Here is a 23,585-nt window from a genome sequence, read left to right on the forward strand (position 1 = left end):
GGAAGCCTGAGAGCTCAGTCTTGACGCTGGAGTTGGTGGGCATTCCTTTGGGCCCCACTGTGTATCTGTCAGACACTTCTGACTTGAGTATCGATGCTGCCTGGGAGCAGAGGTCAACTTTGCCAGTTGGTTTGTTATGACTGCCTTGGATGACTGCTTGAGTTCTGTCACTTTGCCTTCAAATTGCCCTCTGACCTTCTTCCTTGAGAGTAGCCCTTTTCCAGCCCCTTGCAGACTTATCTCCTTGCTGTCTTTCTCTGTCAGCTGTGTGAAGATGATTGCTCACTGAGGACAAGTGTTTGGAAGAACATCTGTGTCTCTAGGGGAGAAAGAAGTCTAAAGTCCAGGCTTAGAGTTGCTAAACAAAGGCATCTCCATTCTTTCCAAGCTGAAGCATTAGGACAATCGGGCCTAGTCTGTTGATAATGAAGGTATATTCCTTGTAGAGAAGAGTCTGATAGTTGTCCAAGAGTGAGTTAAACAAACAAACAAACAAACAAAAACCTTTAGTGGCACCTAGTAGAGTGCACATATTGCCATGCATCGAGGACCCCAGTCTAAGCCCCTGGTCCTCATCTGTAAGCAGGAAGCCTCACAAGTGGTGGAGCAGTGCTGTAGGTGTTTCTCTCACTTCCTCCCTTTCTCTCCCCCCACCCCCTTTCTGTCTCTATAAGAAAAAGAGAAAAAATGCCATATGGGATAATGCAGGCACTGAGCCCTGGTGGCAAAAGACCCAAAACAAAACAAAACAAAACAAACAAACAAACAAACCAAATAACTCACTTGGATAGAGCACTGCTTTGCCATATATGCAACCTAGGTTCAAGCCTGGACTCCACCACATTGAAGGAAGCATGAGCATTGCGGCCTCTTTCTCTCTGTCTCTGTCTCTCTTTCTCCCTGTCTCTACTTTTTTAAAAAGAACAAATTTTAGTGGAAGAGTGACTGCTAAATAGTGACTTTGTTTAGGGAAGGGCCTGGACTAGTTTATTTCTATCTGTCCAGTGCTGGATGCAGCATCTGACAGAGACTAGGCACTTGGTCAAATTTCAGTTGAGAGATTAAAGGAAAATGACTGAGGATTTGCAGGCTATTCTTAGAATAAGGGATCTGGAGCATGAGTTCCCTACAGTGGACTAGTGGTCTGGGATTAATATCCTCTTGACTTAGGAAATGCCTCAGAGTTTCCCTGGTGTCCCAAATCTATCTACACACTCAGATTCTGCTCTGAGAATATGGTACTTAGGGGACCCAGAGAGCCATATTGATCTAAGCTGTGAGCCAAGGGAGTCACATTCAACTTAACCCATGAAGAAAGGTGCAAGTATGGGAGTGATTAGGATATCAATAACAATATTAATTTACTGGTATATTGTACCAAAGTAAAAGACTCTGGGGTAGGTGGGGTGGGGGTGGGGGGAGAGTACAGGTCCTGGAAAAGGATGACAGAGGACCTAGTGGGGGTTGTATTATTATGTGGAAAACAAAGAAATATTATGCATGTATAAACTGTTGTATTTACTGTCAAATGTAAAACATTAATCCCCCAATAAAGGAAAAACAAATTTAAAAAAATAGTAATTTACTTTTTTAGTACTAGAGAATGAATCCAAGACCTAGCACATGGGTAATTCTCTGAAGTGGCCTCCTAAGCTCAACTTTCATTCTGTATTCTTAGAGAGTAAGAGGAGAGAAGTACAGAAAAATACAGAAAGACTAAGAAAGGAAAGAGGTAGACATCAAAGCATCTGTACACCATCCATGGAGTTCCTTAGGCTCTGTCCATGGTGCTTCCATTGGTGCAAGGAATCAAACCAGGGTCTCATGCAAGATAGGATGTATGCTTTATCTGTTGAGCCAGCTTCTGACCTAACAGTTACTTTTTTAAAAAAATTTTTTAAACATTTATTTTTATTTGCTTATTATTGGATAGAGAAAGAGAGAAATTGAGAGGGGAAGGGGCTGTAGAGAGGGGGAGAGAGACAGAGAGATACCTGTAGCTCTGCTTCACCACTCGTGAAGCTTTCCCCCTGCAGGTGGGGACCAGAGGCTTTGAACCCAGATCCTTGCACACTGTAATGTGTGCGCTTAACCAGGTGCACCACCACCTGGTCCCCAACAGTTACTTTTGACTATATTGTGTTAAGATCTTAACCTTCATTTATTCTGCTTTCCTAAGGACTTCTTAACTGTTTACCAATGGTCACTTTTTTCAATTTCCTGTCCTGAAGTTTAGAGGAAAGGATGAAACTCAGAGTACAACACTTACTTTAAATACACTGAGGTTCTCCAGAGGTTAACACTGTTACTATGGTGCCAACTTCTGCCTCTTCCTCTGGCTGGGTCACCTCGCTTTCTCTCAGGAGGAAGGATTGAGCCATCTTGGTTTGAATCATGTCTGGTACCCTTCCAGGGCCTGAAGTGCCTGTCTGCCTGTATTTGACATAGTCCTTGGGGGCACCAGTGCCCTGTGCATTGTTCCCTGCCTTAGGAGGGTGGCCTGACCTTAGACTTAGCACTGCCAAGGTGGGGTGGCTGCCAGGGCTTGCCTTGGAAGTTGGAGCAGAGCTGAGTAATTACTGTGTTTGGTCAGTGAAGCAGGTGCTAGAGCTAAAAATGGTGACGTGGGGGTTTGGACCAACAGTTGTAAGAAATAACAGGTAGGAAATCAAGGAGTTTTTGTTCCCAGAGCTCAGTGTTGCATTGGATCGACCTTCTCGTGGTGCATCCCGTGAGTACCCATTTATTGGGGAAACTGACGATCCTTCCTAGCCAACTGAATCCACATGGATCCCAGTCACTTTCAAAGCCAGCAACAAGCAGACATCAGGCTCAACCTGACGCTGTTGACTGGCTACGGAAGAAGGGCAAATGCTAGAAGAAGTGTTGCTTTATGAACTTCACCACTTTGAGAAAGATACGACTTCAGAAATCAGCTTTATAAAGTGACACACACATTGTCCAGAAATTTCTGAAGAGGGGGCACTCAGGTGTGACTGTCACATGGGTTGGTTTGGTCCCACCTTCTACCTCTTACTGACCAAATGACATTGAGCCAGTCATGGAACCATTCCCAGCTTCAGTTGCTATATCTATCATGTGGCGCTAAACAGACCTTTCCTGTCTGAAGGCAGAAATATGTGTCAAGGAGCTTATTCATACCTCTCTAGGCTCAGGCAAAGGTCTATGACAGCTATGAGAAGCTGAATTAGGAAAGAATAGAAAGGGATTCTTTTAAAAGTCTGAACTGGGATAATACAAGGCCTGGATGTTGATATCTGCAAGTAGTACCATTTCAAATTTTGATTTATTCTACCTCAGTTCCCTCCTTGTCATCTGCGTGGTTTTGTTTTCTTTGATCTAGGCTTTCCCATGTTAAATTAGATAGTTTAGTTCCAGGCTCACCACGTGTAACTCCATTCATAGCACGGGTTAAGGCTCAGCATCTCCAGCCTAATGCCAGCCCTGACACAAGGCTTGCTCATCAGCCTGGTGTGTGTATGTGTGTATGTATGTATCTACTTGTGTAACTCATGTGAGCCTACTACCAGCCCTGGGCAGGCTAAGCTGCATTATCTCTACTGAGCAGTGGAGAAAATGTTGACACAAAGGGGGAAAGAACCTGTTCAGAGGTGCACAGTCAGTCTCTGAGGAAGCCCATGCTCAAGTCTTGTCTAACTCAAACGCAGTGCAGATCTTGAGATCCCTGGAGGCATTTTTTCAGCAAAAGCTCCAGCCAGCCCAGGGCTAATGGCCTGGACCTGACTGGATGAGAAGCTGTGTGACTTCCTTTTAGCACCTGCCCCCCTTAGCCTTTTTCCTACCTCATAGTACTCTTTCTGCTCATCTCTAGCATCTCCTTCAAGAGGCAGGAAGTGGTTTAAGTTATGGTTTGAATGATGCCCTGAGATGTGGCTATAGTTGGTGGTCATTTGAGGGGAGAACTGACTTGTTTATCACACCCTGCTATGTGAGAAGGGGTGGGTGGTAGAAACAAGTACAAAACCACGGAACTGAGTGCTTCCTCTGAAGCCAGGAACCCCATCTTGGTGGGGAACTTCCCTGAGATGGATCTGGGGTCATAACACCTGTTCACCCTCTGGCTCCTGAGACTTGGGGTGGTGGTGCAAGGAGACCTAGACTGGGCTTTTAGGTCAGGGTGGCTGGCAGCAAGAGCCCTTGCAGAGAAGCCCAGGGTCATTCAGAGACTCTAAAGTTATCTCTTTCTTTTCTTTTTTTGTGATTTAATAATGATTGTCAAGAATGTGGGATAAGAGGGGTACAATTCCACACAGTTCCCACCACCAGAGCTCTGTATCCCATCCCCTCCATTGGAAGGTTCTTTATTCTTTATCCCTCTGGGAGTATGGACCAAAGATCTTTATAAGGAACAGAAGGTGGGAGGTCTGACTTTTGTAATTGCTTCTCCTTTGGACATGGACATTGGCAGGTTGATTCATATACCCAGCCTGTTTCTATCTTTTCCTAGTTGGATAGGGCTCTGAGGAGGTGAGTTTCCAGGGCACACTGGTGAGATCAGCTGCCCAGGGAAGTCAGGTTTGCATCATGGTAACATTTGCAACTTGGCGGCTGAAAAAATATTAAGATATAAACCAGAACAAATTGTTGAATAATCAGGAACCTAAAGGTAAGAATAGAGCAGCTAGAAGAAGCTAGGAAGTCTATTTTAGGTATATTCCAAGGGGCCTATGACTTTACTAATTTTGACTGAGCCCAACAGCTAACTTGCAGGTGGGCTAGGAGTATTGTCTGAGAAGATCGTGTGAGAGTTGGGAATAGGACTAGAAAACTGGATTAGGGCAAAGAGTAACTCCCAAATATGGGGAAACTATATAAAAACTGTTAGCTGTAAACCCCATTGATCTTACTTAGGGCTCATATCAGTTCATATATAGCACAGACAAACCCTGAAGTTCTTACTTCCTACCTGATTGCACCCCAGAGTCCCTAGTTTTTAGCTACTCTGTGTTTTGCTTCTCTGGCTGTTGGGGAAAAAATGCTATAGACTTGTGTGACAGCCCTTCTTCATTCAGTCAGAGTGTGCATCTCTGTCTCCTGAAAGAGGGGCCATTGAGCCTTCTGCTTCCATCCTTCTTCTCTCTTCCTCCTCTCCTCTCTTCACTTCCTTTTGCTCTTTCTTTATTGATTTGTGTCCCTTTTCTGATGAAAATAGTTTGTGGGTTGGCTGTAATCTGGGAGTACTTCTCGGTGGTGATAAAGTCCCTCATGGTACCTGAAAAACTTACTTTTCCAAGTGGAGGAATCATAGCAATACTAATCAAGCAAGCTAGCAGCTTGCTTGTCAGGTTTCAGGCTTTTATTTTTTATTAAGATTATTCCTTTATTGGACAAAGAGAGACAATGAGAGGGAAGGGGGAGAGAAAAAGGGAAAACTGCAGCACTGCTCCATCATTGTAAGGTTTCCCCTTGCAGGTAGGGACTGGGAACTTGAACCTGGATCCTTGGTAACATGTGTGTTCTAAGCTGTACTACCTTCTGGCCCTGGGTTCAGGCCTTTACCTGGAGTATCCCATTGATTCCTCACAGCTTGGTGTTGTTATTGCAGCTGGAGAAACTTCAATAATACCAGGAGGCTGGGGGATGTAAATAAATCACCCCAGGTTACCAAGCTAGCAAGCAGAAAGGGATTCTGACTGAGCCATCTGTTCCTGGACCCTTTGTGCTTTCCTGAGTTGGGAGCACAAGTGTCACTCCTCATTCTGGACTGAGTTAAGTGAGTGAGGTCATTCCAGCTTCTTGGCTGTTAGGGGACACACCCTGGTACATCTTCAGAAAGCTTACTGGCTCTACTGCCACTGCAGAGTTCCTGTTTATCCCTTATTCATGGGAGGCCTGCAAGATGACCTGGGACCTGGGAGGCAGTAGAATGGGTTGGCTGTATGGGGCAGTTGCAAGGGAGATGGTGGCAAGTGGTAGTAGAGTCTGTGTTATAGCACTCAGAAAATCACTGCGCTGCCCCTTTGGATTGCTCTATGTGGGTTAGTGGGCCTGGTGAGGTCAGAGCTTCTGAATTTTCAAATAAGAGAGATTTTCTTATTTCTAGAAATATGAGATCAATATGATAGGGTTTTTTAGACTTCAGGTAAGGGCTGCTGGCTCACTCTTAGTTGGTTGTTTCCAGCTTCTTCCTAGCCCTGGTGTTGCCTGTTTGTTTATGTACTGCCATTTCCCACTGGAGTGTGAGAGAGCTCCTTGGGGCCTGTGGCTTTTCTGAAGCCTCCTTCTGTTTTTAGCATGGGGTAGGGAGAAGATAGGAAGGGGAGTTGGAGGATGCTCAGTAAGTGAACTGTTTTGACTAACTTGAGTCTGAGTTCCTTGCTTCTGCAGAGATAATGCCTTTGCAGAGGTAAGGGAGATGCCTCATGGTCCCCTGTCTCTGTTCCACAGAATCAGGGAGCCCCACTAAAGGGAAGTCATCATACACAGGCCTGGGGAAGAAGTCTCGACTGATGAAGACAGTGCAGACCATGAAGGGCCATGGAAATTACCAGAACTGCTCAATCATGAGGCCGCACACCCCCCACTCCAACTATGGCACCTATGTCACTCTGGCCCCCAAAGTCCTAGTGTTCCCTGTCTTTGTTCAGGTGAGCTGGTGTTCTGGTTGGCTGAGGACCCTCTTGAGTGAGAAAGATGAGGTGTTTTGCCACAGGATTCAGAGAGGGTGCCTCATTCCAGGGCTGTTGCAAAGGCAGTATCAGGTACTCAGGATTCTGGGGGTTATACTGAGGAAGCTAGGGGGAGGAATAGCCAACAATAAGGCATCCTTTTTCTGCTCCCCTCCACCCTTTCTGAATATAGGCCAGAAGCACAACAGCTGCTTGGCGCCCTTTCATAGAGCCTGTTTGCTGAGACTTCTGTGTCTTGGTGCATCTAGTGGCTTGTTGTTTGGAAATGACCAAGGGAGATATTTGTTTGGTCTCTTTGGTCTTATCAAACTTTTTTGACCAGTATTCATTCTGCCTTCCTATCTTACTGTTTCCTTTTTTCCCTCCCATCTGCATTTATCTTTGCCATCACCAAGAAACAACAAGCACAAGCATTTAGGTATCCTTTCTGTGTGCATATACACATTAAAAAAAAAGATAGAATCCAAAGAAATGCTACTGTACACTTTACATCCTGTTGCTTTTCTTTTTTCTAACATTAAAAAATATTTATTTATTTTCCTTTTGTTGCCCTTATTGTTCTTGATTGTAGTAGTAGTTATTATTGTTGTCATTGTTGGATAGGACAGAGAGAAATGGAGAGAGGAGGAGAAGACAGAGGGGGAGAGAAAGATAGACACCTGCAGACCTGCTTCACCACTTGTGAAGCGACCCCCCTGCAGGTGGGGAGCTGGGGGTTCGAACTGGGATCCTTAAGCCGGTCCTTGCGCTTCATGCCATGTGCGCTTAACCCATTGCACTACCGTCCGACTGTTGGTTTTCTTAAATGAAAATTGCAGCATGAGATTAGCCTATTAGAGCACCAACTTAATGTTGGAGGCCCCAGGTGACGTGGGTTCAATCCCTGTTACCACTGTGTGCTAGAACTGAGCAGAGCTTTGGTTCTCTGTCTCTCTCTCTCCCTCCCTCCCTCCTTCCCTCCTTCCCTCTCCTTTTCTTCCTCTCCCTCTCTCCCTTTCTCTCCCATGATAAATACATCTTTTAAAAAGTGGCAACAAAAACATTTTTATCACCATTAAATATTCTTTGTATCTGTGTGGTATAGTGGTTGCACACTATTATATGAAGATAACATACTTTTTAACCAGCTCTTTATTCAGACACTTGTGTTATATGTACTTCTTTGTTATTGTAAATAATTCTGTGATGAAAACCGATGCATAGCCTCTCTGATTATTTCCTTTGGGAGAGATTCCTAGAAGTGAAATGACCATAAATCATAAATGTTTTTTGGAGGGGTGACTGAGTGAGCGGGTGGCATGAGTCGTTTTAGGTGAGGATTTATCTTTGGAAACTGATGGCTGAGAAGGAGTTAGTTAACTCAAGTATGCTATGAATATAGAATTAAGTTTCACCTGGCTTTGAAGGAACATAAGTGGCAAAATTTGGCACTATCAGAGGTTCCTGTGAGCCTGGAGCCCGATAGTATCTTCTTTCCTGTGAGGCATGAACAGGACAGATGGGGGAGTGTGGGGGTTGGGAAGCCCCTGGGAACCCAGTGCAGCAGTGATGGGGGGTGGGGTGGGGGTTGATGGATGGTGTAGGAGTGTGTGTGTGTAGGAGTGATGACTGCAAAGGTCTAAACATGTGGTTGCACTTCCTGTCAGCGTAGTTGTCATAGTAAGGGTTAGTGGGGAAGGTGGGAGCAACAGTTCTGCATAGGACAAGAGCGTCCCTCTTTCTATTTCTATATACGCATGTATGGGGCGGGTGTGGGTTCTTGTGGGGTAGTGGGGAAGGACTGACAATCTTCTCTTCATGGAGAGGGTTCTCTGTGGCTGGCTTTGTCAAATTCCTCTCCCCTTCCCTCCCCTCCACCACCTCCATCTGGTCTGTTTGGACTGCACATTTTTGTTTTCAGCCTTTAGATCTCTGTAACCCTGCTCGGACCCTCCTGTTGTCAGAGGAGCTGCTGCTGTATGAAGGGAGGAACAAGGCTGCTGAGGTAAGATTTACAGGTCTTTTTCCCTGGAGGGGACCCCTGGGTCATCCTCCAGGCTTCTAACATTCCCTTCTGCCAGATGATCTTAGGGTAGTTTGATCTCAGGGCAGAGTAGACCAGCAAGGTCTACTACTCCCTTCCATGCTTTCCTTAACAAACAGCTGTCCAGACTTTTCTTCTGGTGATGGGAAAGGCACCACCATCAAAAGCTGTCTAGTCCATCTTCAATTGTTAGAGAGAGTTTTCCCATCATCTAAAGACACTCCATTGTTTAGCCTAACTTCCTCTAGAGACCACAATTCACCCCAGTTGTGATGAGTTAACTTTATAGGTGAGGAAATGATAGTTGTTAGCTAATGACAAATTTTAGAAGGGCATCAGTTAATCTAGGTTTTCTGAGTCTGTGTTAACCCAAACCCTATATCCTCTTCTGAGGAATACAATCTGTGATTTTCTCCTGGGCTCCAATTCTGCCAACAGAGGCTAGGATGTGGAGGTCATGTCATTCTTCCTGGGAGCTGACCTCTGCTTATGTCTAACTAAGGAAACTGCATTTACCCTCACAGTCCTCAGAGCTGGTCATCCTGTAAGCTTAAATGTACTTTGAAACAGAGTATTAAGAAGTTCTGGGGGACCATAAGGTCCTAGGATCTGAGTAGTCCACAAGGGGACCTTGAAGAGAGGGTAGAGGATTTGTTGCTGATCAGACTCTGACTTAGTGATGACAGTGTGGCTTGGATGAATTCAGTGACAGCTTGGTGTGGAAAGATCAGGAAACTTGAAAAAGGAATCAGGCAACCAACAACCAATTCTCTTTCTGCTGTGAAGTTATGAGAAGTTACTCATAACTTCTCCCTCTTCCTCTGTCTTCCCCCCGCTTGCCACATCCTTCACTATCCCCACCTCCCAGTCTCCCCTACCTCCACCCAAGGCAGCTAGGGCAGGGCTGGAGGTTAGCTGATCTCAGTTCAGTATTATGCGTACTTATGGCTATTGCTACATTTGTTTTTAGAACATGTGGAATAGAACTCATGTATTTCAAATGAGTATTACCTCTTTGGGGGAGCTCCCTAGAGAAAACACACATTTACTTTTACCACACTGGCTCTGCTTGCTATGCTTCTGGCCTTCTTCTTTGAGAACTTCCTTAAGTCTTCTGAATTGCCTTTCTGGAAGTCAAACCTCATTGCTGAGGGGGATTTGAGTTGAGCAGGACATCACTTGGAGCTGTGCTTAGTGAATTAGTGTGTGGTAGGTCTTAGTCAGGTGGCCAAGGGTCAGAAAATGACCTACATTGGCAATGCTCTCTCTCTTTTTAAAATATTTATTGTATAGAGACAGATTAATTGAGAGGGGAGGGGGAAATTAAAAGAGAGAGAGAGACAGAGAGATACCTGTAGCACTGTTTCACCACTTGTGAAACTTCCCTCTTGCAGATAGAGACCAGGGGCTTGAACTCAGGTTCTTTTGCATTGTAATGTGTGTGCTCAACTAGGTGTGCCACCATCTGCCACCACTCTTTTATTTGTTCACTTTAGGTCTGCATACTTTGAGCATTTATTGTTTACCTTCACTATGTATACACTTTATTCTTCATTTTTAATATACTTTATGTTATTTTAATGAGAGAGAGAGAGAGATAGTTCGAGGGGCTGGGTGGTGGTGCACCTGGTTGAGTGCACATGTTACAATGTGCAAGGACCCTGGTTTGAGCCCCGAGTCCCCACCTGCAGGGAGAAGGCTTTGTGAGTGGTGAAGCAATGCTGCAGGTGTCCTTCTTTCTCTCTCCCTTTCTATCTTCTCCTCCCCTCTTTGTTTCTGGCTGTCTCTATTCAATAAATAAAGATAATTTTTTAAAAAGGGGTAGATAGACCAGAACATTGCTCAGTTCCGGTTTATGCTGGTTTTGGGGATTGGACCTGGGACTTTGGAGCCTCAGGAGTAGAAGTTCTTTTGCATAACGATTATGCTGTCTCCCTTGCCCTATACACTTTACATATTTACCCCCCCCAATGAGCTCTCACAGCAGCTCCATGAGAGGCACAATATCCCCTACTCTGTAGATGAGAAAACTCAGGTTCCAGTGAGATTAACCAGGAACTGAGGGTCTATAGGCTCTTTAGAGTTGAAATAAGGATTCCCACTCAGATCTCTGACTTAGCAATGCTTTCCTTGGGCCCAGGCTGCTTCTGGCATATAGTTAAAACAGACAAAAAACCAAAAAAGTAACAGATACAAGCAGGAGCCAGAGTCTGATCACAGTTAAAATTCGTGTGTGTGTGTGTGGGGTGGGGGGTCAGACGGTAGCATAGCGGGTTAAGTGCACATGGCAAGAAGCGCAAGGACTGGCTCAAGGATCCAGGTTCAAGCCCCCAGCTCCCCACCTGCAGGGGGGTCATTTCATGAGTGGTGAAACAGGTTTGCAGGTATTTCTCTTTCTCTCCTCCTTTCTGTCTTCCCCTCCTATCTACATTTCTCTCTATCCTATCCAACAGCAGCAGCAGCAACAACAACAACAACAACAACAGCCACAAAAATGATAAAACAACAAGGGCAACAAAAGGAAAAAAAAATAACCTCCAGGAGCAATGGATTTGTGGTGCAGGCCCTGAGCCCCAGCAATAATCCTGGAGGTAAAAAAGGAAAATAAAGAAAAAATATTTGTGTGTACACACACACACACGCACACACACACACACACGCTACCTAGTGGGTCTTTGGGACTTAAAAGCTGAGCCTCCTTTTGAAGACTGAGGCAAGCTATCTGATGACTGATAAAATAAACATATTTCTTGTTTTGAAGTATGGTAGGAAAACAATTATGTGGATCTTACTTCCCTATCATATTCTTTAGGTAAAAAATAGAAACTGGTGCAAGAGGGGTTTTGTTAAGTTGGTAGAATCTCAGTGATAGTTTGGGCCTTAGGAATCATTTGTTCTAGTGGATTCTCTGGAACTTTTAATTTTGTTTATTTTATTTTTTATTCTTTAAATTATTTATTTTTAATATTTATTTATTTATTTTCCCTTTTGTTGCCCTTGTTTATTATTGTTGTCATTTATGTCATCATTGTTAGATAGGACAGAGAGAAATGGAGAGAGGAGGGGAAGACAGAGAAGGGGAGAAAAAGACACCTGCAGACCTGCTTCACAGCCTGTGAAGGGATAACCCTGCAGATGGGGGTGTCAAACTGGGGGCTCAAACTGGGATCCTTATGCTGGTCCTTGCACTTCTCGCCATGTGCGCTTAACCCACTGCACTACTGCCCAACTCCCTGGAACTTTTTATTTAATAAGTTTCCAGTTACTTTCTGACTCTGTAGAGGCAGTCCATCCAGGCAGTGGTTTTATTATTGGAGAGTTTTAATTGTAGAAAGTTCTCCTTTTAGCCTAACATAACTCCTTATTCCTGTAATGTTTTGGTTCTTTGTCTCATCTCCAAACCTGCTACAGTTTCCTGATGTCTGTGAGCTGATCTAGCCCATTACTGTAATCTGACCTCACCAACCTTCTCCTATAAGTCACAGACTTGATTTATGTGCCCTGAGAACAAAAATTAAATCACTTCATTAGTGATTTAATATTGATTTACAAAATTATAAGACAAAGGGGTATAATTTATTTTTTATGATTTATTATTCCCTTTTGTTGCCCTTATTGTTTTATTGTTGTAGTTATTATTTTTGTTGTTGTTGATGTCATCATTGTTGGATAGGACAGAGAGAAATGGAGAGAGGAGGGAAAGACAGAGGGGGAGAGAAAGACACCTGCAGACCTGTTTCACTGCTTGTGAAGCAACTCCCCTGCAGGTGGGGAGCCAGGGGCTTGAACTGGGATCCTTATGCTGGTCCTTGCGCTTGGCACCATGTGAGCTTAACCCGCTGTGCTACCACTCGACTCCCAGGGGTATAATTTCATACCTTTCCCATCACCAGAGTTCTGTGCCCCCACTCTATTCACTGGAAACTGCAGTAGTTTTCCCAAGATCACAGATATACCACACCACCATTTTGAAGCAAGCTTATATATTCTATTTATTTATTTATTTAAATTTTATTAGTGACTTACAAAATTATAAGATAACAGGGGTATAATTCTGCACTGTTCCTACCACCAGAATTCTGTATCCCCATTCCCTTCACTGGAAACTACAGCAGTTCTCCCAAGGTTGAAGACATGGATTAACTATTATTTCTACAACTATCTGTCTATATTTGCCCATTTTTTTTCATGACTCTGTCTTTTCTTCCTTTCCAAGTCACACCCTTACCTATTACTACTTTTGAATATCTTTCCTTTTTTCCTCTTCTCTCTCTGGGTCCTGATAGAATTGGAGTTCAGAGCCCTCTGGTCATCTTCGCCCTATCTTTTCTCCCCTGCTGGGAGTATGGATCAAAATTATTTTTGAGGTGCAGAAGGTGGGAGTTCTGGCTTATGTATTACTTCTCTGCTGGACCTGGGCATTTGCAGGTCAATCCATTCCTCCAGCCTGTTTCTTTCTTTCCCTAATGGGGTAGAGCTCTGGAGAGATGAGGTTCTGGGATGCATTGGTGAGGTTGTCTGCCCAGGGAAGTCAGGATGGAATCAAAATGGCATCTGCAAATTGGTGTCTGAAAGTTAAGATGTAAAACAGGACAAAATAATTAGTGAACAGGGACCAAAAGGTAGGAATACAGAAGATGAGAATAGGGATCTTAGAGTGAAAAGAAGGGAAGAAGTTTATTTTAGGTATGTTCCTAGGGTACTATCACTTTTGTAGTTTTTTTTTTTTTTTTAAGTTTGATAGTGAACATAGAGTTGGGCAAAAATTTTGTCTGAGAAGATGGTGTCAGAGTTGAGAATAAGGCTAGAAAGTTGGATTAGGGCAGAGAGTACCTTCCAATCTTGAAGAAAATCTATGAATAAAATTAACTGTTTACCCATCAACCTGACCCAGGGTTCATATATATTTACATTTAGCACAGAGGCCTGTGTAACCACTGAGTCCCTGTTGGTTTGAGCTTGCTTGCAGTTCATGGTCACAGCTGGAAACATTCTAGGCTGCACTAATTTCCAGAACAATCTTCCTTGAGTGACAGGGTAGGGTGACCCAGCCTCCCTTCAGAGAGTGGGGCAGTCCCTACTATTGTTACTTTATAGTGAGGACAAGTTCCTGGAGTGACCCACAAGAGGGCTTATGCTGATGTTCCTATGAAAGTGACCAGTGGTAGTGACTGTGAGGTGAAGGCCCACCATATTTGTGTGGGAATCCAAGGATTCCCTAACTAGGACCCCAGATGACAAATAGGACAGTCTGATGTTGACCAAAAAAGCCATTATTAAGTGAACTAGTCTCTTGTCCTTATCCAGCTTTTGTATTTCCTTCTTTATCTGACGAGCTTAGACTTTTCTACCAGTTGCCAATACTCTGAGCATCGTTTGTCATATCCAACCAGTTTTATTAGGTTTATGGGATCTGCATTCTCTGAGCCTTTCTACTAGATTGCCAAGCTTATTTGGTCTATGTCTGATCAGTTAGAGAATTTATGAGCGTATATATTCATTCAAACAATACTTGCCACACCTATACAATGTCACCAGACCCTGTATTAAAGGTACCAGGAGTTCTACTGGGCACAGTCACACCCTCACTTTATATTTGTTGAGTTGACCATTAACTCAGGCACCAAAGTCTTTTCTGTAAACCTGGCCCTTCTGCAAGACTCCTGTGAGGAAGTGTGGTTAGGACTACTTGGGAGAAGTAAGCCTCCAAGTTGCAAACAATCCCTCAACCCTTGACCCTTTGGAAAACAGATGTGTGCTCAGAGCAAGTGTGGGGAAGGCACCCAGTGGCCCCTTGGGCAGTGGTAGAAGGCAGCAGGTAATTGGGGTGTGGGCATGGGCTTCACTCCACTGTGAGCTATTGTGACTTCTGCACAAGCAAAGTCAGCAGGGTGTTGGTGAGATAGGAGAGGGTCTATCTACCCTCCCCTGGCATGCTTGCCCCTTTGCCCTAGCTCCTGTGTGCCAATTCTGTCCTTTCTCTGACCCCTCCTTTGGTGGGGAGTTGGAATTCTTCATTCAGGCCTTAATCACTTCCTGTCTAGACCACATTCTCGGCTCTGGGAATTGAGGCCAGAGCAGCAATCTGGGACTTTTCTCACCTTGCCCATGCTTTTCCCTTTCTTGCAATCTTTCCTATCCTTTTGGGACCTGGGTGTTTTTTGATAGTTTGTTTTTGTTTTACTTTGTAGACCTTTGACAGACTCTCGCCTTCAAACTTTGCCCTGCCATCTTTCCCTTGGATTCAAAGATGGCAGCCAGGTTTCCTGTGAATGAATTGGGGAGCCTGAAGGTTTACCTTATGTTAGACTAATCTGGAGTCTTCTTCTCATTCTCCTTTTGTCTTGGACTTTGAGGTTCTTTCTTCACTATGTAACTTCTCAATTTCTTCTTGACTCTCAGATCACTCTCCCCCTGCCTCTACCCCACTTGCTTTACTTGATTGTTTTGGTGTCATTCCTATTTGCCTCTTAATCGGTCTTTCATAAAGTTTCCTTCAGATTCAAAGAAAAGATAGCTGAGACACTGTTACCCTCCCCTAGAGTGAGAGTTCTGGGATCAGATCTTTTGCCTATGTGGCCTTGGACAGGTCCTAAGGTTCTCTGAAGTGCAACATCCTTATCTAACTAAGGAGAAGGATGTTATTTACAAGTAAGGATGCACTGAGCAGAGAGGAAGTGCTCAGCAAACAGATTTCTACTGGACTCTATCTACCCCCTGTTGTCTCTTCTTCTCAGATTCCCTCAAACTTTTGTGTTTTGTGCTATCCTCCAGAAGTCAAGTGGTACATTGGAAAATACATTTTTAAATCACAAAATTAACATTTTTACTGGAAAGTAATACAAGTTAAATGAATATATGAAATAAACTCTTACTGTAAATGAATATATGAAATAAGAACTAACTGTACAAAGTAAAAATTGAGTATCTTAGCTATAACTGGGAGCTGGCTTAATGATCAATGTGTAGAGCTTGTGTATGTGAGGTCCTGAGTTCAATCTCCAGTACTACATGTGCCATGTTCTGGTTCTTACCCACCTCTCTCTTTCTAACTAAATACATACATAAGTACGTAAATATACATTTTTTAAAAAAAGCATTGAAACAGGGTATTGAAGTAGCTCACTTGGCTAGTGTGCTGCTTTGGTCTGTGTGACCCAGGTTCATACTCAGAGAACTTCTGTGCTGTGGTCTCTTTCACCCTCTCTCTGTTTCCCTGCCTCTGTCTCTCTAAAAGATATGTCAATATAGATACATAGACATACCATTTTATCTTATAAAATGGAATTATACTCTAGGTATTTTTGTGCATTGTATTGTTTTGACCAATGACCCACATATTCTTTGTTTCTTACTCACAAAACTACTTTATCCTTTTAATAGTTAACATAATATGCCATATAATGGTAGTACAGTTTATTTTATCCATCCTCTCTCTTGGTGGGTTTTTATGTTCGGTGTGAGAAATTCTATAGGATAGAGTCTTGTAGATGAGATTGTTCAGCCATCTTTAACACTTTGAGAGCTACATGCCAACATACTGACTTTTTAAACTTCTGCAACAATCCAGCACACATGCTCTGTGGTTTTTCTTTCTTCATATCAAGTGTCAGATTTTGACTCTTTGAAGGGAAGTTCACATAATGAATAATGTTTTGTGTTCCTTAGAGAATCTAAAGTTGGATTTTATTGCTTTTGACCAAAGGTCACTGAAGGATTTCCAAAACAAAGAGCAGTATAATCTTTGGTGGCATTAGAAGATCAAGGGGATTTTTTTTTTTTCAGCTTGAAAATATGCTGGGCATGCCTGTTGGTTTACCTATACTGTCTAAAAATAGCCTTCTCCTTTATTTTTGGAGCAGCTAGTGTATAAAAGAGATAAAACTTGTGTCTGTATTGGAGAGTAAGCAACTCTCTCTCTCTCTCTCAAACGGGTTGCACATTAATGCAGTTAAAATTATCCTCAAGGGATTTGGTAAGAATATATGCCATCGTGTGATGTTTCAGTTCTCACTCAACACAGAGCTTATGAACAGAGCTTATGGGGGAGCTGAGCAGGGTTCTCCTCAAAATTGCACAGATGAGAAAAATGAGGATGAGAGTTCCCAGGGAGCTTAACCAAGTTTTCACGGACACTTAGGATACTTCTGACTGAAAGTCTGGTGCCTGTTCTGCCAGACACTTGGGGAAAATTACAAGCAGATGTGGAATATCCTGTAGTTTGAGAGTGGCTCCCAGGGGTGTTTGTTCAAAGCGGTGGATCTGTGAGGCCATCCGGTTGTGAAGAGGCTTGTGGGGGTCACCTGCCATGCAGGGTAAGGGCAGTTTTCTCTTACCAGGAGTAGTAAAAACTTCAGGGTGAAGAGATTCTTTTGCTGCAGGCCAGTCTCTGCCTTTGACTGGAGAGACCCTGACAGTCTGCTCCTGGTTCTGTCCAAAGTAAGGAGGGCTGGCTATCTGGACCTCCAGGGGAGTCTGTGACTCTTGACCTCCAAGTCAATAGAACAGTCCATTCTGTTTGCTCTTACTCTATTCATGCAGGTGACGCTGTTTGCCTACTCGGACCTATTGCTCTTTACGAAGGAAGATGAGCCAGGTCGTTGCAATGTGCTGAGGAACCCCCTCTACCTCCAGAGTGTGAAGCTGCAGGAAGGTGAGTGTATACTCAAGAAGTCGTAGGGCCTTCCCTCCCCGACTCTCAGTTCTACTGCTCCAGGAGACTTGGTGGCACAGTTTGAGTCTATCCCCTTGGGCAGCTGAGTTTCCAGTTGTAAGTAGGCAGTTGAGTGTGTGTGTGTGTTCAACTCCTACTCCTAGACTGGTAAGCTCTGAGACACTGCCATTCCATTCTAGGTTGGCAAGTCTGCTAGATACAGATACCCTGAGTTGTGCTGGGAGGTTTCTGTTCCTGACGAGTTTCAGGGAGGTTACAGAGTGAAGTGTGAAGAGCTGTGGATTCAGGAAAATCTGTTTTTCAAATCTTGACCGAACCCCTCACTGCCTGTATAACCTTGGTGTAAATGTGGAATGCTAACAGTATCTCAGACAGTTGTTGTAAGGATTAAATTAAGTCATATGTACAAAGTCCTATCCCTTACCACATACCCAGTAAATGTAGATTGCCACTCCACTCACCACATGTATCTGGAACAAGAGACTAGTGTCTCTTCTCTGCTTAGTTCCATCTCCCTGGTCAGAGCTGAGGAAGTTGGGGGATTTGGGGCTGACAGACAGGAGTACAGTGCATAAAGTGAATCCCTACCCCCAACTTTCTGTCAGGCCTTTGCCCACTCAGGAATGGGAAGTGGGATGGGAGTATCTGTAGAGTAGTTTGGTTTGGCGCCTGAGGGCTCCACTGAAAGGGGCTTGATTTCCTCTCTCTGATTAACAAAAACAACAACAGACCTGTTGGAGCATGGGTGAGAGGGACAGGGAGGAAAATATTATCTAGCCAAAGAATTCTGTTTTGACAAGTTCTGCTCCAGGAAAGCTTCCTGCCTGTTTGCAAACCATCCTGTGTGCTTGGTGCCCCCACTGTTCTTCCTCCTTAGAAACCCAGGCCATGTGAGAACTTCTACCCTCCACACTCCACAGGAAGTCACTTACAACTTCTTCTCTGCCACTGGTTTTCTTTTGCCTGCTGACCAGGGCAAACTCAGAGGGAAAAAGCCAGTCACTTTGCTATGGGAGCCCTTCCTGGAGGGTAGGTGGGGCTTGACAAGGTTAGTGGTGAGGAGCAGCACCCTGAGAAAGTTCACTTCAGACCCTTGTCTTCTGAAGAATTCCCCACTGTGCCTGTGGGAAGGAACAGGTGAGAGAGCATGTGGACTCTGTCCTTGGCTTCTCTGCCCCTCCCTCTTCCCTTTGCATCCTTCTTCCTCTTTAGCCATTCTCCTATCCTTCTCATCCCCACCCCCACCCCACTCATGTATACACAGACACACACACACAGACACACACACACAGACACACACACACACACACACACACACACACACACACACTATGATCCCTTCTTCTATAGGCCTTCCCACTTACAGCTCAGACCTAGTCAGCTTTGCTGAGTACTGGCTAGGGAAGGAGTTCTTGGTAATATGTGCTGATTTAAGTATAAGAGCCCAAGTTCTCTCTTTCTTGCTCATCCCTGGGGCCTGGAGGCCACAAAATTAGGACTTATTAGGGTAGGAAAGAGGTGAACAGTAGAGGAACTAGGAGTTCGGGGGTGATTGGCTTGGCTTTGCTGTGTGTTGTGTGACTCCAGTTGTCCTTTTTCTTCCTGGGCTTCAGTTTATCTGACTGTGAAATAAGGATTGGATTGGCCCTTTGTGTTCTATTGCAGCCCTACCATCCTAGCCTATTCCCTTAGGTTGGTCTGGGAAGCTGGATTGTGTCCATATGTCTTGCCTCCATCCTTGCAGGATGCTGTAGGCTTGAGGCTTTTACAGGGTGAGTCCATCTCCCACTGGGTGGAAAATAGCCAGGGAAAGTCATGTGTAGCCTTGAGGTGCTACAGAGAGAGACTTCTAGATGTTGAGTCTCATGTGAGACTGTCCTGTGTTTGTTGGGCACATGGTCTGGTGCAGTCTTGCCTTTCTCCAGCACCGCCAGTCAGCAGACACAGTGAACATGGCTCTCTAGGGAGCCCTAGAGCTGTAGAGAATTAAGGAAATGGCTCAACAACACATTCCATCGCTTAGATTTCTTTCCTGGCCTGGAGGGAGCCTTCACCTCCTCCTTCATCCCTGTTCCCCTGAGCCTGATGTGCGGGTCCTGGATTTGCAGGATCCCTGTGACCCTTTTTCCTGCAGTCCTAGTTGGAGCTGCAGGACCCAGTGTTCTGAGTCCTGGCGCCTGATTTCCTGCCCACCTCCCCCTGTACCCCCCAGAGACTCACTGTAGCAGTGAGGGCCTGAGTGAGGCTTTTATGAGATACATTTGGGGCCTCAGCTGGGATTCTGTTGGCAGAATAGTCTCTGATTAGCTTTGCACATGATTCCTAGCTTTCTTGTCTCTTTTGAGGGGTGGGTTCAATTTGGGCAAAGACGATGGCAAGCAAGGAACACATCAAGCCTTTCCTTCTGACTGGTACTGATGAGGGTTGTTCTGAGGGAGAATCTGTCCCACCCAGGGATACCCTCTCTAACTTTATTTATTTATTTATTTATTACCAGAGCACTCCTCAGCTCTGGCTTATGGTGGTGTGGAAAATTGAACCTTGGGACCTCAGAGTCTTAGGCATGAGAGTCTTTTTGTGTAACTATTCTGCTATCTTCCTTACTTGTCTAATTCTTCTGCAGGGTGCTCTGCTCTGCCAGTTTGGGTGTGTGATCACTGCTGCTGAGTGAATGAATGAATATGAATGAATGATTCAAAAGGGACCAGAAGTGCTGCCTCAGCCCTGGGACTGGGCACATGTGTATGTTTTCCCCAGGCCTCCTGGCTGGTGGTCACTCAAACTTTGCTGGCCTTCCTCCTGCCCAGCTTCCTCCAAGCTTCAACTGACTGACTGGTAGAATAATGAGAACAGGCAGAGAACTGATGTTAATAATCAGGACATCTCCGGTCAGCCAGGGCCCATTGTGGTCTCTTCCTGCCTCTGCCGCCCACTGACTTTACTGCTCTTTGTGTTTCTGCCTCCTGGGCAGTCAGTGTCCCACCCACAGTGTGTCTTCCTGGCCTGCTCTGGGCTCTCAGGATGGCCTAGAAATGTCCATCTGAGTTTTGGACTCTCCATCCACCCTGGGGAGATGGGTGCCTTGCCTTGGAAGCCCAGCTGATTACATACCAGCTGTTGGAATTCTTGGAGTTTAGTTTGATGGGTTGACTTGAGCCACCTCTGTTCTGGTCACCTGAAATAGCAGTGGAAGAGACACATCCTTACCTCTTCAGTGGAGCAGAGTCTGGTAGATAAGTCTACTGGGGGGATGTATAGAATTGTGCCAGAGAAGCCAGCATGCAGATTTGGGGGGCTATAGGTTTCAATATCAACTCTGGATTCAAAACTCATTACATGTCTTGTGCAGATTGTTTGCCTCAGAGCTTCAGTTTCTACATATGAAAAGTGGACACAAAACCTTTCTGGATTGTTTCATAGGGTGGAGACGCTTAAAGTTTCTTTCTCACACTATTTCTGGTCCTCCACACTTGTCCTCATTTCCACATTTTGGAAAGTCCAGAGTTCAATTTATTGCTCCAGAAGGATTTCTGGTGGGACTTGGGGTGCTTTCCAGGGTCAGACATCATACAGCCTGCCTTTCTTTAGCTGCCATTCCTCCTTGGCATCCTTGGCCCCTGAAGCTTGCTGTCCTTTTATGAGGCTCTGAGCCATGCTGAGCTCTGCCCCCATTCCATCCTTTTCTCCAAGTACTGCCAGCATAGGGCTCTGATGTGGAGCACATTTCATTGGGGATCTGGAATAATTCAGGAGTAGTGGTGGTAGCAAGGGGTGGTGTAATAGCACAGTGAAGTTCTCAGTCAGTCATCCTTGGGAATACACCTGAAGCTTTATTCCACCAACCTTAGCCCCTGATCTCCCTGAGGCCTTCATCTTGCCAACATCTATCCCCCAAATTTCTGCTATTATTAAAATTTTCTTTACATAGATTTTTTTCCCTTTGGTGCTAGGGTTTGCTTCTAGAATGGCAAGGAAACATCCCAGTGTGTTTTCTTAAACAAAGCCCCCAGATTCCCAACCACCTTATCTCCACCCTCAGCAATGCAAGAAGTAGCAGAAGCTGTGAAATTAGAGGTTCTTTAAACATAATGGGTTTCTTTTTTTTAGGGGCAGTTTGTTTGTTTTTCAATGTCAGTGTCTAGCTTTACAGAGAAAATGTAGACTTACAGAATTGTTGTCACAGGGCTACATTTCCACATTTCCCTGAGATAGGAACATGATGGGTTTCTTAGGGCTTCAACCCTTTCAACCTATCTCAAGATGGGGAAAAGTAGAAGTACTTATTCTTTGTCCAAAGTAAACCCCCACTTACTTATAGGCTTTTTGAAAAATCTGGCTATTGTTGGCAGCCCTGGCACTTGTGATATTTTCCCCCAGGGAATTGGCTCATATCCTTGTTCTGAGGGGGTCAGGCCTTCATTCACCCTAGAACCTTCACTCACTGGCTTTTCTTAGGAACAGGCTTCAGCTTTAATTTCTGTTTTTGTTTTGCCATCCTTAGTTTGCCACACCTTTTTGACTTTTTTGATTAAAATATGTATGGAGCCTGGTGCCTGGCCTAGTTCTATGAAGGGGCAGAGGAGCTGAGTAGAGCTTATGTGGTAGGCATTTGAGGAACAGGTGTTTTGTGGTTAGAGTATGGGCTTCCTGGGTTACAACCTTGGTTCTTCCCCTTTCTATTGTTTGATCAAGTTATTCAACATATCTGTGCCTTTGTTTTATCACATAAATCGTGAGTGATAATAATTACACTTTCCAGGGGCTATTGTGAGGATTGAGTTTACCCATGAAAAGCATTTGTACAGTGGTTGGCACATGGCATTGTGAACTCTCCAGTAGTTTTAAGTGTTTGCTATTGTATGTGCTGTACAGTTGCTCCTCTCAAAAATGACAGTCTGCCTGGTTGATTGCTTGAAACACAGGAAGTTGTGAACCATCCCTGGCCTGTTATCAATGAGTGGGGACATGAGTGGAATCAGTAGGGTGTGCTGCCAGGTACTGCAGTGGTGACCTGGAGGAGAAGGAAGACGCAGCGTTTCTTCTCATGTTTGCCATCTCTTTGAGCACAGCATGTGTTTCTGCATCTCTATGCTGGGACCATCTGGAGGACCCTTTCTTCTTGAGTTCAAACTCAAAAGAACCCTCCTCCAGGAATCCTTCCCTGCCAGCTGCATGTCATCTTGTGGTCCTTGTGCTTTTGAAAAACTCTGACTAAGTCATCTTATACTGTAGAGCAAGCAGTCCATTTGAGCTCCTTTGATGGAGGAGAGGAGTAGGTGACAGCTCCCCGCCCCCCTACTTTCCTCCTAGTTGGAGACAACAATGGTTGGTGAATGGTTGAGTTTTGGAATTTATACCAAGGGCTAGCAAACTCTAAAAAAACACACACAGGGATTGGGCCTGGGCTAGAAAGTCATCTATGGGTTCTGCCTACCACATGATTGAGGATCCCCATGCACAGCCCACATATTCCTTGGTGGAAAATAAGACCTTTCCAGTGACTAAGTCGCTTCTCATTGACTTTTAAAATGTTAAAGGCAGTTGCAGTTGTTTATGGGGAAAACCTGGAGGTGTGTTTCTTTTGTGTCCCTTATCATAGGGAGCATGGAAAGAAAGACACCTTCTGAGATGGATGACAGCTCACTGCACCTGGCTGTTGGATGCCCAAAGAAGCTGCTCTAGGCTCCTTTCCAGGGGGGTGAAATCTCAGTGTTCCTCAGGCTGGCTTATACAAACTGGGCATCTGTACTTCAACCCAGTTAGCTATTAGTAGGTTTTCCCCTAGAGAGTTCCCTGTCCCCTGGACCTGCTGCTTTCTTCCTCTTTTTCCAGGAAGTACCACACACAGTTCTCTGGGCTAGCCAGCTGGCTTTGTGTACAAGCCAACTGCTGAGACTCTGGAGCCAATTCTAATACAAGTCTTTTTGTTCCCTGAAAGGTTCATCAGATGACCTGAAATTCTGTATGCTGTACCTGGCAGAGGTGAGTATTTCCCTCTGAATTTGAGTAGAGAGAATAGTGACTTGGTGCCAGAGAGAAGGCTTGAGGCTGGTATCTAGTGCAGGGTTCTGAGACTGGCTTTCACCCACTTGTACAGTGCTCCTAGCCAAGTCCAGAAGGGCAGGACCATGCCCTGAAAAATGGGAAGCAATCAGTCCCTGTTGTTATATCTCTTATCTCTGGTTGGAGAGCATTAGACAGGCATGTATTTAGAGGA

General features: G+C 44.7%; 1 protein-coding gene across 5 annotated transcripts in view; it reads left to right on the forward strand.

Moving 5' to 3' along the window:
- The window catches only part of RGS3 (regulator of G protein signaling 3), a 181,654-nt gene that overhangs the window by 88,818 nt on the left and 69,251 nt on the right, over positions 1–23,585 (forward strand). For all 5 annotated transcript variants that reach the window (XM_007526747.3, XM_060199989.1, XM_060199990.1 and 2 more), the window contains 4 exons: positions 6,430–6,629; positions 8,572–8,655; positions 17,236–17,347; positions 23,307–23,350. In XM_007526747.3, coding sequence (XP_007526809.1) covers positions 6,430–6,629; positions 8,572–8,655; positions 17,236–17,347; positions 23,307–23,350 — 440 coding nt within the window. The remainder of the gene's footprint in view (positions 1–6,429; positions 6,630–8,571; positions 8,656–17,235; positions 17,348–23,306; positions 23,351–23,585) is intronic.

This window comes from Erinaceus europaeus, chromosome 10, assembly GCF_950295315.1.
Source record: "Erinaceus europaeus chromosome 10, mEriEur2.1, whole genome shotgun sequence".
NCBI classification, from domain to species: domain Eukaryota; kingdom Metazoa; phylum Chordata; class Mammalia; order Eulipotyphla; family Erinaceidae; genus Erinaceus; species Erinaceus europaeus.